The 14076-nt window shown below is 41.5% G+C and overlaps 1 protein-coding gene across 2 annotated transcripts in view; it reads right to left on the bottom strand.

Moving 5' to 3' along the window:
- Positions 1-12903, bottom strand: part of prkd2 (protein kinase D2) — a 37488-nt gene extending 24585 nt beyond the window's left edge. For both annotated transcript variants that reach the window (XM_075473426.1, XM_075473427.1), the window contains exon 1: positions 11889-12903. In XM_075473426.1, the coding sequence (XP_075329541.1) occupies positions 11889-12215 (327 nt within the window). In that variant the 5' untranslated portion in view covers positions 12216-12903. The remainder of the gene's footprint in view (positions 1-11888) is intronic.
- Between the last annotated feature and the right edge of the window lie 1173 nt (positions 12904-14076).

Below are 14076 nucleotides of genomic sequence, written 5' to 3'. Positions count from 1 at the left end.
CACAGTGCGCTCACAAGTTATGATATGAAAGAAGATGAAGATCCATCTTCTGTTTCAGTCATATGTTATTTTTGTCGGCTGGCACATTTTGCTGAAAAAACTTTTATATGGAATCCTAACTTTTTGAATTTACATCCTTGACAATCCAGTAAGGACATACTGGTGATGTATTCGCTGGAATAAATAAAACTGTCTGTGTACTATTTCTTAGAAGGTAAAGCTATTTCAATGGAATGATTGCTTTCCTGACTTTCTCAGATGGAAGCAATAGACTGTGAACTGATTTGAAAATAAACCGCGCCAGAAAAACGTGTCTGGAAAGTCCAAAGGATATGATCAATGCTTCATAGTTGTTCCCCTGCCGCAGCATACATGGCAAGAATCAGGCAAGAATATCTTAGAAATGGAGGGCTTATGCTAACAAACGAGGAGCTCCCAGCACAACACAACCCCAACACTAATGCCATATTGGCAAAAATAATACAATTAAAAACAATAGCAAAGCTTATGAGGCTATATCCTTCCACTAGAATTAATTGTTTAATTAATTAATGATTCATTGTGCAAAATAAAAAAAAAAACAAATCCAATTAAACAGCTAGGGGTGCAATATCTTTGGTAAAGGGTTGCATACATGATCCTCCTGTTATTGGACTATATACTAGCCAGGGCGAAAGCCGACTGTTGACTCCGTCAAACAGTCTGGAAAAACCCAAGAGGAATCCGTTTCCATGGAGGGTGGGACCTTACTCAGCAACTTAAATTCATTGGAGTTCCCTTAACCAATCAGTAATGTTTAGAAAGGACGTAGGTTATGCGCCGAGGTTCATGCTTACTCTCGCGAGGCTCTAGCTCGCGAATCACGCTTCCCACATCCGCTTTCATTATACCGGTACCATTTGATAAATCAAACTTTTCCCAAAGCCAGTTGGAAGGAGAGCTACGACATCCTTGCCACTAACAAAATTGACGAGGCATTCCTCTTGCTCTTGTTTTAATTGTGTAATGCTCTCCAGAGTTGAGACAACTTCATGGATAGCTTCTAGCGTCTCTTCTTCCGTCGCCATGTTTATTTCCGCTGCGGTTGAACTACAATTATATGGACTACAATGGACTCTGCGCGTGAGTTCTGCGTCACCACTCGCAACTGTTTGCTGATTGGCAAAACACTGAGCGAACCGAGGTAGGGGGATTTGGCCAGACTATGTGCGGAGCCAAAATCTTTGGGCGGAAGTACGTAGGATGGCGTCGCCAGGCTAACTATATACTGGTTACTGCTAACAATACTGACAAGCATAGCTGGTTTACATATACAGTAATTTAATGGCTTTATTGTCTCTGAGCAGCTGACAGATTATTGTTTCTGCTCCCCGTTTCATATTTACGATAAAGTTCCAAATCATCTTCAGTTACCCCTGCTGTGGATTTATTTACAAACTCATTCAGAGTGAAAAGACCGTAAAGAAAAAACACACACACATAAGCGACAATGTGAGGAGTGTTTGCACGTTCTCAATGTGCCAAGAGGGACACACACATATACAAAAGCTGCATGCTCCAGGCCACAATGGGCCACATTTGTGCACACTGAGTCATCTTCTCCTCTTTTATGTCTTTCCCTCTCTCCGCTCCTCATGCTCTCTCTTTTCCTACTTTCCTCTCCTTATGTGTTGCTTGCCTTCAGAAAGTGCCAGAGGAGAAGGGAAAAGGAGGAGATATGGCGAAGAGAGAAGCTGCTAGAAGCTCCACACCAAACTCTGGTCACACAACAACTGTGGGGTTACTTTTACAGAGATGAGTTGCTGTAGCCTCGACTATCAACCAACACTTTTTCTGATGAAAATGTTTCAACATGAAGAATCCACTAAACCGTTCCACACAACGTTAGCTCTGCCCAAATTCTAGATGCACATACTGAATTGACAAAGACACATGGGAAAGGGCCACCCTCATTTCAGTATCCGGGAGACAAGCAGTGGCACTGTATGTGGCCTAATAGTTATTCTAACATTTCTAAAACATCATCTATTTTTCTTCTGCCATTGGAGTTAGTGGCACCCACTGGCACTTGATAAAAATATTGAAATTTGGCTCACAGTTTGAGAACAGCCGCCTAATTTATCTCACCAAGTTTCATGTCTGTGCCTGAAGCATGAAAGCCCCAACAAGAGGTTGGAGTTGCTTCTATGACAGTGACGTCTGAGCCGTGTGCTCAATTTGAAGTCCTGTTTGACTCCAGCAGCCCAAACTTCAAAGCATCCTATGATGGAAATTCCAACCTTTGAGAATTCAATTGAAACTTTAATAATTCTGCATAGATGATCCTCAGACAAAAGCCAACAGAAGTCAGCACATGAATGTTAAAAGTCATGTACCTTACTAACAATATCAAAAATCAAATCAAAATCAAATTTATTTGTATAGCACATTTCATGTACAAACAGTTCAAAGTGCTTTACATAAAATAAAAGCATTGCAGCAGGGAGTGCAAGAAGCATTAAAAATACATAAAATAATATAAAGAGAAACAAATAAAATCATTTAAATGAATTTAAAATCAGGCAACAGTCTAGATAAGTTAAAAGATATTTCATGCATAGACACATGAGAAAAGAAATGTTTTTAACCTGGATTTAAAAATGTCTACATTTGGTGAAAGTTTAATCTCCACTGGCAGTTTGTTCCACTTATTTGCAGCATAACAGCTAAATGCTGCTTCTCCATGTTTAGTCTGGACTCTGGACTGGACCAGCTGACCTGAGTCCTTGGATCTAAGAGCTCTGCGGGGTTTATATTGTCTGAACATATCACAGATGTATTTTGGGCCTAAACCATTCTGGGATTTGTAAACCATCAGCAGGCTTTTAAAATCTATTCTATGACTGACTGGAAGCCAGTGTAAAGATTTTAAAACTGGTGTGATGTGTTCAGATCTCTTAGTCCGGGTTAAAACTCTAGCAGCAGCGTTCTGGATGAGCTGCAGATGTTTAATGCTCTTTTTGGGAAGTCCAGTTAAAAGAGCATTACAGTAATCGAGTCTACTGGAGATGAATGCATGGATGAGTTTCTCCTGGTCTTTTTGGGAGAGGAAACCTTTAATTCTGTTGATATTTCTGAGGTGGTAAAAAGCTGCCTTGGTGACAGCTTTGATGTGGCTGCTGAAAGTCAGATCTGAGTCCATCAACACTCCGAGGTTACGAACTTGGTCAGTGATTATAAGGTCCCGAGTCTCAAGATATTTACCAACGCTGACCCTCTTCTCTTTGCTACCAAACAGAATGATCTCAGTTTTGTCTTCATTTAATTGTAGAAAATTCTCTCTCATCCAGGTGTTTACTTCCTCCAGACACTGACACAGAACGTCAGCTGGGCTGCAGTCGTCCGGTGACAGAGACACATAAAGTTGTGTATCGTCTGCATAACTGTGATAATTGATGTTAAAATTCTGCAATATCTGACCCAAAGGGAGCATATACAAGTTACCGAACTGTTTCCTCTAGGATTTTTAAATCAACATTATTAAATTGTGACATAACGTCAGAGTTATTTCTAGGTTTTAGACACAGATGTGGGGTCATATCTCATTAGGCTTTGATCTATCAAACATAACCTGATACATGGACTGCATACCTCAATATGAGGAAGCACAAAACAGTTTGTAGCATTTGACTGGTACAAGGGAGCAGCATCATATAGACCTATTGACTGCATGCTATTCCCCATGTGGTTTTTCCAATGACCAGTCGTCTGTATTGATGTAATATGTTTATCTACTGAGGTAAGACTGTGGTTTTCCCATTTCCCCTCATAACTGTGCCCTGCATGCAGACATACACAAACACGCATTTCAAGTGTCTGAGCTACATTAACACACACTCCACACATGCCCCCTAGCAGCCAAACCCATCCTGTCAACTCTCACACTGACCCCATTGTCTGCCGCCTTCAAAAGAGCGCTCTCTCTCTCTCTCTCACACACACACACACATATTTCAAACACACAATATTAGAACAGCAAATAGTTTCATGCCCTTTAGGTCCCCCCCGTGATTTCTACGAGATCGTACGAGTTCTGTTAGTGCACTTCAATTTCAGCCATCATCTAAATTAAGATCAAATTTAACTTTAGTTAACAAGGTCAAAGAACCAAAGGCATGACACAAATTACTTATAAGTCAATCACTTTTGGGGCATTGCAGGGGTAGTCATTAACTGGGGAGTCGTCATTCTCTGTGTTTAAGTGTGTTTGCATGCGAATGTGTTTATCTCCCCTTGATTTCCATTGTGCAGTCCTCTCTAAAATGCCTTCTATCGTGCTCACACAAACTCCTCGCATTGTTAAATGCCACCAAATGCAGATCAGCTCAGCTCTGCAGGCTCCAATTGGATTATGGTAGAAAACCGTTTTCACCATTACTAATCGGTGGATTAGTACCATACGGTCTCCTTTTCTCAGAATAAGAGGAGGAATGCAGGGGTCTGAGAGGCTGAATGGGCCACTGGAAAACATGAAGCATAAAGCAGGGATAAATGAAAAAAAAAAAAATTCCAGTTCCATAACCTGGGTCTCATTTTAGAAGTTTTGGACATCATTTTTTCTAAATGAAACTGTACCAAGAACTATTGTAGCAGTCTAAGTATTTGGAGACGTAACTGTAATGGTGTAAGTAAGCCATGGTTTTCAGGTTTTGCTACCAAAGCTGAAAGTGAATACACCCAAAGAAGCAGTGGCAAGTCTGCTTGGAACTTTGGAGTTTCTCTGACTGACTCATTGCCTTTGCATGCCCAAGAAAAAATGTGAGTGAGAAAAACAGCAATATATAGCATTAACAAAGTGATATTTCATCCCTACAGATTTAATCTGTCTGACAATTACACCTCAATAATAGTTATTTTAGAGTCACAACCTCAGTGATTCCAAAAACACTTAAAAATGTCATTCTATCATCCCATCTCCATTTTTTTTCCCCTAGTGATAAACATCCCTGTCACTGTTCTCTGGGCAGCACTGTGTGCTTTGAATAATCAAATGTCCTTGTGTGCCAACCAAGTTTCCCCCTGAAATGCATTGCCAACAGCTAGGAGACACCAGACACAGTCAGTCATGCAAAGCTGTCCAGCTACCATGCAAATCAAGAGAGAGAACACACACACACACGCACACGCACACACAGTGACACACCGGGTTGGGCAGAATTGATATGTTGCTGTAAGTGAAAAGACATAGCATTTCCTTTACAGCAGAATGTTTTTTGTCAAAGTAATTATTAAGCAGAAGGTTTGACTTAAGGTTTGACTAAAGCTGCTGCATTTAGCACATTTATCACGGTCTGATAAAGGTTTTATTTTAACATGCATGTCCATCTGCCAGTGTCATGCATATTGACTGACTGACGCTGCTTACAGACCGGCAAAGGTTTGGTTCGATAAGCAACCAGAGAAACCTAATAGAATATACATACGAGGCTTTCAAGAAGTAAGACAAAAAAAATTAAAGACATAATACAACATCAGTACTGCGGGGGAAAGTCAACCTTTGGTTGTAATTCTGATAAAATCAAGTCAGTAGCCTCACTAATAGCAGTGCTGAACATAGAACTGTGTTGTTTTTCCATACAAACATGATAACTTTGCCACACTTGGCAAAAATCTGGGTCAACTGCCACATTACTGAACATGTGTGGAGAACACATGAACAAGTAAGTGAGGTAAACAGGAGGTAGTGTGTATGATCCCATTCCCAGGGCCAAACTTCTTCTCCAGGGAGAGAGATAAACTTCCAAAACGGAGGTGGAAACAATGGTCAGGGCAGGGGCTCTCAGTCACAGCTGTGTGTGTGTATGTGGTTCTGTGAGTGAGGCATTGAGAGCCTGCGTTTAGAGCTACACATATTTTTTTTGTCCTCAATTTCTTATTTCAGGCGATTTCATGTCACAGCATAACCAAATGAATTAGACCTTAGGTGCAACCCAAAACTGCCTTGTACTACAGATCAAATGTTCATAATTTTCTACACCCGCCTAATCCCTCACAACCACAGAGGGATTCTCCAAAGCTCACTGTACACTAAGTGTGTTACATAACTCATCACAGATGAGTTTGCAGACACGTTCCACAATCCGATATGGTGACACAGCCGCCAGTGACAGGGCTCAACAGGTTCTTACTCGTGTTCACAGGCTTACGTACTTACACGCACATTACACACCTAGTGACATCAACCCCGATGTTTGTGCATCACCTTAATGACGACAACAACAAGTTCTTGGTATTGAGAGAAACTGTTAAGCTTCCAAACTTATTGGCAAACTAGGGAGGGCAGGGACTCCTTAGAACTGTACTGATTTAGAGCGACTTGTGTTTTGAATGTTTGAATCATTCTAACCAAGGTAACTATCTGATGATGTGTTCTTTTTTTGTACTTCCCGAAAAGTACACATCCTCCAACCCTGATTCCTCTGATTCATACAATACAATCAGACAAGAGCATGAATTTCTCCATATTTCTTTACTCATTTGAAATGTGTGCAAAGTAAACAGCCTACGGAAGAGATGAAGCAATAGGGAGATGCTAAAAAGTTCAAGTGAATAAACATAGGGTGGGATCGAAGGAGGAAGAGGAGTCCCAGCGTCAAAGGAAGCTGATGATAAGGAAGGATATGGCGAGGATGTATGGGATCAAACGTAAGGTTAAGAGGGAAAGGCATAATAGGAGGAGGAAGAGCAGGAGGTTGCTACTCTTAGGGAAGTTTGAGGATACTGACCTATTTTACTTTATCAAGGGAGAGGGGTGAGAAAAGGAAAGGAAAGGAAATTTTCTACGGGGACAAAAAGAAAAGTAGATGGGGTGAGCAATGAGGTCAAATGGGGAGAAAAACTAAAATGAAAGCGAGTGATAAAAAATGTGGCTCTGTGAGGCCTGTGAAGCAATAGAGCAGAGGCATTGGAGCGGCATCGTGGTTGAATGGAGACACTGCTCACTGCTTTAGTTTCCAGGCTTCTCTATTAGTTCTTAATAGATCAGGACTGAGTGGGGACTGAGGTGCAGCTGGAGGTAGAACAGCGGAATGGGATTTTAGTGTGCACTGTTGCATGTTACAGAGCAAATCTATGGTTTATGAAGGTGTTGGAAGTTTTTTCCTTATTGCTATTTTTATTGAAGAGAGATTGGAGCTGTAAAGAAAGTTACTCAAAATCAGAGGAGTGTAATGGAAGGCCATTTATTTGAGGGGGTGGTGCTGGAAGCAATGCAAGGAAGGGGGGGGGCACCATCCCAGTGAGAAGTGAATGGAAAAACGTGTCAGTGGAACACAAGGAGGAATTTTGTGAATAAACAGAATCGATGACTCACCCTTTCTTGGATGGGAGAGATTACCGTGGGTGGGAGTGTGGGTACCAAACTAACTTCACTAAGACTCCAAAGACACCAATGTAAGCATTCATGCGTGCGCACACAGTCTAACTTATGCGTCGCACTCAGTTGGCCAAGCCAGGACAAGCTATCTATTGTCCAACTCTCCTACCTAAAGCTGCAACTTCAAGCAGGCCAGGAGTTTTGTATTTAGAGGATTTGGGGGATTGCTGAGTGCACATGTGTGATTGGAATAACAAGATTGGAAAAGGATCAGGCTCTGCGCATGTTTTTGTTTGAGGGAACAAAGTTATGTTTTCACGTTTTTTTTCTCCTCGTTTCATTTTTCAAGAAAATAAACAGTAAAAGTCATCAAGTATGAATAACGATGTGCTCCTCCACCTAATCCCTCTGGACCACTCTCAACAAACACAACACTGAACTATTTATCTCAAGTTTTTGAATCACAGACATTTACTGTACAACATGGCTGGGATTTTTTGTTTCTTTTTTCAGTTCGAACAGAACTTGTATTTGATGACTTCATGGGCCACATTTGTTCATTACCATCTGCATGCAGAGAGCAGACAAAGCTGGCCGAGGCTGGAGCCACGTTTAAAAAGAGAGGCAGGAGTGCCCTGAAAAAACACCACTTTCATATACTGTGGAATGTTTGCAAACTAGGGCACCCGGAGGAAACAAAGGGAAAGCCGGGAAATCCCTCACAGACAGATTCAGTGTCTGTGAGGGTGGTGCTGTTACGCTTCAAGACTCTGACCCATCCCTACTAAAGGCAGGGAGATGCAAAACAAGTCAAACACTTACCTCAGCCATTTTAAGCTCAATGTGGGTTTAACCATCAAACATCCATGTAAATACTATAATCTTTTATTCCCTTAAATGTTAAAAAGTTTCCAACCTTATTAACATGTGCATTTGTTTTTGTTTTTTATGCTGAAAGACAAATAATAAGTGAAATTTTCATGTGCCATGTGCATTTCCTCTGAGAGTCACAACCACTGATTCAGACATTTGGAGACATTAGAGGTAACAAACCAAGGGAATCAGTCCTATCAAATGGAGCTGTTCAGAGGCAATTCATGTAGATCTAGTATTGGCAACACATTATCATCTTTCTCTTAATGTTGTCAAGCTGAAGAGCTGAGACTGTGTCAAGTTGAGGGTGCTGCAGCCAGGGAAGCAGCGCAGACAGAAGTAGAGATAAACTACATATTGATAGGTCTGCGCATATTAAATGAAGCCAAGCTGTAGAGTTACAGCTTGGCTGTGTTAGGGCAGGAAGGGATGGCAAAACTCTAAATGCCTAAACTTCAACAAAGGGAATTTTTTTTTTTTTCAAAGCTGGGAAAGTTTTTTCAAAGCTTTTTATTAAAGTAATACAATCTTTGGACGGAAAAAGATATTCAAAAATAAGGCTGCAATCATTCTTAAACTTCAGCACTGAATATGTTATGACGGTCATTTTGCATTTATTTCCAAAGAATTCTCATTTTTGGAATCTTTGAATTTTTGGATGTTCCTGGGATTTAAAAGTTTAGGCAATGTTTTTGACCAGCCGACTGTACCAGGGCCAGTTGTATTGAGGGAAATAGTGATGTAGAGGCAAAGAAAGATGATGACAATTCAATTTTTTTTTTTTTTTATCTTTTCTAAACTCAAATGCCGTGTACCAAAATCTAAAAACTGGTACCCATATGTATACTGAAGATTCTGCTGTGGAACAGACATTTGAACTTTTCCTTGCCACGAACTCGACTGCGTCTCCTTGTTCTCTTTGAAGCTGTTTATCTGTGTGTGTGTGTGTGTGTGTGTGTGTGTGTGTGTCTCAATCTTTTTCACCTCGTGCTCTCCTTATGATCATAAGCCAACACACCTGGCCCCCATCAGCCCTGCAATATTGAATCCCAGATTTTCAACCTGCTTCTTACTGTTGATCCTTCTTTACCATTGATCTATTGAGATACAACTTCCAGAATTTTTTGCATTCTGAGGTTTGTTAGCAAACAAAACTGCCTCTTGCTTATGTTTTCTTCCTCATCCATCACACGCTTACCTTGCTTGGTCTCATCCTGAGGTAGTCGTTGTCCTCTCTTTCCAGCTCCCCTCCCTGAGTACCAGCAGTAAATGTATTCACCTGCATCTAAGTAAACGTTGTTTGAAGCTCTAGGTGACTGAGGTATTCACACTCAGCTGTAACACTTGCGTGGTAATTTATTCATCAAGGGCTGTGCGGATCAACATTTAACTTCCAGCCCCAATCCCTGTTGAGGCTTTTCACTGCAGTGAGGATGGCGCTCAACGTACTGTAAACCGTGTTATTCACCACCACCTAGCTACTTCCTGCCTTGCATTTTACTCATTTCTGCCAACAGTTGGTCACTGTGTGAAACTAATGAAATTGTTCATTGACACAAACACAAGGGAAAGTCCACAAGAATGACCTGAAAACAGAGATTGTATTCTTGGTTGTACTGTCAAAGAACAAATACTACTTTGACTTCAGTGATGCTAACAATCAGTGCTCGCTAAGAAAAATATTGATGTTTCAGCAGGACTTCTCACCAATGATAAAAAAATGTTGTGGAAATAGCCACAGCAGTGACATCCAAGGACAAATTGTTTTAAAACCTTGAACCCCTTAAGGGAAATTGCTATCGTCTTGTCGTGGTGACCGACTGAAAGCATTCCAGTTTGCTTTTTTTTTAATTGAATTCCATTAATGCTTTGGTCCAAAGTGATTAAACATATGCAGTTAATTAATCCAATACTGCAGTTGAAAATGTTTAATACTATAGATAACCCTATAATGAAGCAGTTGCTAAGGTTTTCATGTCTCCAAGGTAATCACTGGTGCAAAATGTTTTTTTGCTTTATCTTCTGAACCTTTTTTTTTTTCCAGAAGATAAACAGAAGAGGGAAACAGATTTTATTACAGATTTGGAAATGGAATGGCATAAGAGACGGAAATACCCAACAACAAGGGCAACAACAATAAGAGCACAAAACTTACAAAGGTAAGCGGCGCTTCTAACTTTTATTCAGCCGTGTTCGCTCCCATCAAATAAAAACCCAGCTGGAATCAGTGCAAAACAAGTGCATGACAGAGAAGCACCCAGAGTACAGGAGAGAACAAAGACTGCTGTGCAAAGATTTATCTGATTAGCAGATTGGGTGAGCTGGCTGGAGAAAGCTACCACTGCTTCCTGGAAAATGTACATTTGTGGGGAGTTTTACCAAGCTGCTCTGACCAGGGTGTGGAAATCAGCTAATAATCACTCCTCGGCCTAATTGTAGGATAAAAGTACATGGCCTGCACAAACCAAGGCCTGAATGCGGGACTAATGTTATCTCCTGCAAGTGTTTTTCAACTGTATATAGTGTCGATTCTCACCAGATTTCCCATTACGCACAGTGCTTCCTGTTGCAGAGAGGATGTTACTACTTCTCTCCCCACCGCACCCTCCTCCCAACACTTGTTTCTGCATGTGTGAAGTTTTCTCTTTCAGTTGAGTGAAAATGATAAACACTTTTGGAGAAAAAGCAGGTGGGTGGGTGTTGGGGGCGGGGGGACTGAGCTTTTTTCATATTTGACATAAAGTTAGAGGCAGTAAGCCCTCAAGATTGCAATGTTAAACATATTGGGTTATCATGATGTCATTAAGTTATGGTAGGACTCTAAAAGTTGGTGGTGACAGATTAACAAAAAAAAAAAAAAAAAAAAAGAAGAGGAAATCAATGAAGCGTTCAACATTGAGACTAAAACTGGCCTGATGTGCTCTCATGGAACGAAATGCAAAACGTCTGACATTGCACTAAGGAGAAGTGAAAGGGGCTTTTGACCATCATAGGACTGGAAAGATCACAGGAAGTTAAGAATCTTCACCTGCAACAGAAGCATACCAGATCTAACAAATCTGCATTCGCTCATGAATATTCAGGAACTTGTTTTCACACCCATTTAACCAGGACTATTTAACTAAACAAAAATTAAATGTAAGCAAAAGTGCCCCACAAGTTTCTGGCTTTCTCTTTGTTTCTCTGCACACTAATAAAGTGAAATTTAGCAAGAACACATGCAAAGTGAGGTGCGTTTGCAATGCTTCAATAGCCCCAAAGGTGGCCAGCTGCATGAAACTTACTCTTAAACTCATCTAAACCTGTCACACACCCCTCTGCTACTCTGCTTTGCTAGACGTGGCATGACAAAGTCTAATTGAACACAGTGTTCTCTTCCAACTGCGTGTAGAAGAAAAAAAGCTAATTGCCGTAATTAGGGCCGTTTTGTGTGTTTCCTCAGAGTCTGTCTGAATAATAGAGTGCGAGCAGGGGTTTTACTGGGATATAAACAGAGTCAAGAAAGGAGGCAAAACAACAACCTCAACCATCCATCTCACATGCAGCTCAAAAGGAAAATGCAGTATGAGGGCTTATGCACATGAACAATTTCCCCATCTTCAGAACACATACGCCCATTCTCACCTGACATGTCACCTTCCACACTATGCATATTTCTTACCTTGGTGTCCACTATGGAGCAGGCAATTTGTTTCACGTAAGCCAGATCAGCTGACTGGGGCAACAGGACAGATTCTCTTGTCAGACCAATCTGGATGATGAAAGACACTCCAGCCGGGGTGGGAGGCAGAGAAGGCATCACAGCTGCACCAGGACAGTGGACTGGTGTCAGGTCCATCACAGGAAAACCACCCTGAGTGGGCATAGAAGGTATGGATATAGGGGTCCCCTGCTGCATCATAGCTGAGCCAGGTGGTGAGGGACCCCCAGGGGGGAAGAAGACCTGGGCCATTCCCCCTGAGGGCATACAGGGGCTAGCATTAGCCATTCAGAGTCCACGGGCTCTAATCTGCCGGCTGCCTGAAGCTCTCAGCATACACAATGATCAACACACACCCAGGTGCAGTTGAAAGTTCTCAGAAAAGCCACAGTCATTCAAACTGTCCCAGTGGAAGCGTGAACACAAACTGAGCAGGCAGTCCCGGTCTGAGTCTCCTCTGCCTACTCTCCTCCAGTGGATCAAGGAAGAACTCCTTATCCAGGAAGCAATGCTTTTACCTCCTCCTTGACACTTCTCGTTGTCAGACTTGTTTTATTGTCCAGGCATGGCAAACATGAGAGTAGTCTGTGAGAAACTCAGAAAAGAAAGATACCCTGTGGGAGAAAGCTGCCCTCCTGCTGCTGTTCCACCTCCACTTTCTTCCCTCATTCAGCTCCTTTGTCCAAAGAAGTTGCTCTGCAAAGGAGAAAGTCCAAACTTGGTTGTGAAACTCCCAACTATGGGTGAGAGGAGAGAAAAAAAAAAAACAATGCCAAACTTTGTTGTGCTCTGCTCCAGGGCTGTGTAACAAAATGGCCTCCTTAAACAGGAAACCGTGAGAATGAGGGAGAGCAAGAGAGTACACTCCTTTTACAAGTCAACCCTGTTTCAGTTTCAACCCCAGTACAATCTTTTTTTTGTGAAAAAGCTCAGAGAGATAGAGCTGCGTGAGGGTACCTCCCTCCACCCTCCCTTCTGCCCTCCCATCTGCGCTCTTGCCACAACCAAGGAGGAAGTGAAATGACTGACACAACCTGAAGCCAATAGGCTTTCAGTAAATTCTGCCTTCTGACTCCCTTCTTCCAAGCTTCTCCCTCCTCCCTTTCCTCTTTCTTCCCTTCCCCGGTTTAGGGTCATTTGGCTTGTTTGCGCCCTCCCTCAGCAAGGTCAGCAGCCGCCTGAGGGGGCAGCTCCACCCTCAAAAACCCTCCCATAACTTCCTCATCCTTCATCAGCCACTTTCTGTTCCTTTGTAAAGTGACAGCTATTGCTTCTTTGTCTCCTGTAGCACCTTTTCTCTTTTCGCATTAAACACATACCTTTCGCAGACTGTTTCCGTAAAATAAGAGTCCCGTGGGCTGGGATTGGTGGGCATTTGATGAGGACAGTGAATTACAAATAAGGCTCAGTTACCATTGTCATCCGCATGACTGTGACTCCTTTTGGTAATCTAATCATCTGCCACAGAAAGTATGCATATGAAGTGGTTTTCTAATTTGGTTTACAAACCTCTGTAGATGCTAAAACTCCCCTCATGTTGTTTGTTATCTGCTCCGTGTCTTCTTGCCAGTGCCATGATGTAATCTTATCTTTTTAATTCAATCTCTTTTTTCTACTTTTACTAAAATAAGCTAACCACAGACAACTGTTTAGCCATGTGACCAGAATCCTCAAGCAGCGGCAAATAATGTCAAATAGGGTTTATCTTTCCACCACAAGAAGGCACTGTTTCCTAAGGGTGGATACTGAATAATGACTTATCAAAAGCCATGTGATTCATTTGTTCACATGGTGATTTGGTCTCATACTGGTAGGTGAACATAAAAGTCAAGTGCAGTGTGATGACATAAAAAAATAGGCTTTCATTGGATGAAATGAAGCATCTTGCTACAAAGGTCATCATAACATTGCATAATACTGGAAAAGGTGAAATATATACGTTTCACGTCAGAGATAAAAACAACATTCAGATTCATATTTCAAAGTTTAAAACATGGCATCTACACAGGGGTGATAAATGCAACATTTGCAAACATCTTATGATGAACCTAGAAACTGAGCTTGACTGTTATTCTTATTGAGTGGTTTAAGTTAGAAAATGTGACTGCAGATGAGTTTGTTTTTTTTCCTCATTCTGACTATTAAGATT

This window comes from Odontesthes bonariensis, chromosome 9 (genome assembly GCF_027942865.1).
Source record: "Odontesthes bonariensis isolate fOdoBon6 chromosome 9, fOdoBon6.hap1, whole genome shotgun sequence".
Lineage (NCBI taxonomy): Eukaryota > Metazoa > Chordata > Actinopteri > Atheriniformes > Atherinopsidae > Odontesthes > Odontesthes bonariensis.
This window is presented reverse-complemented; position numbering and strand designations above follow the sequence as displayed.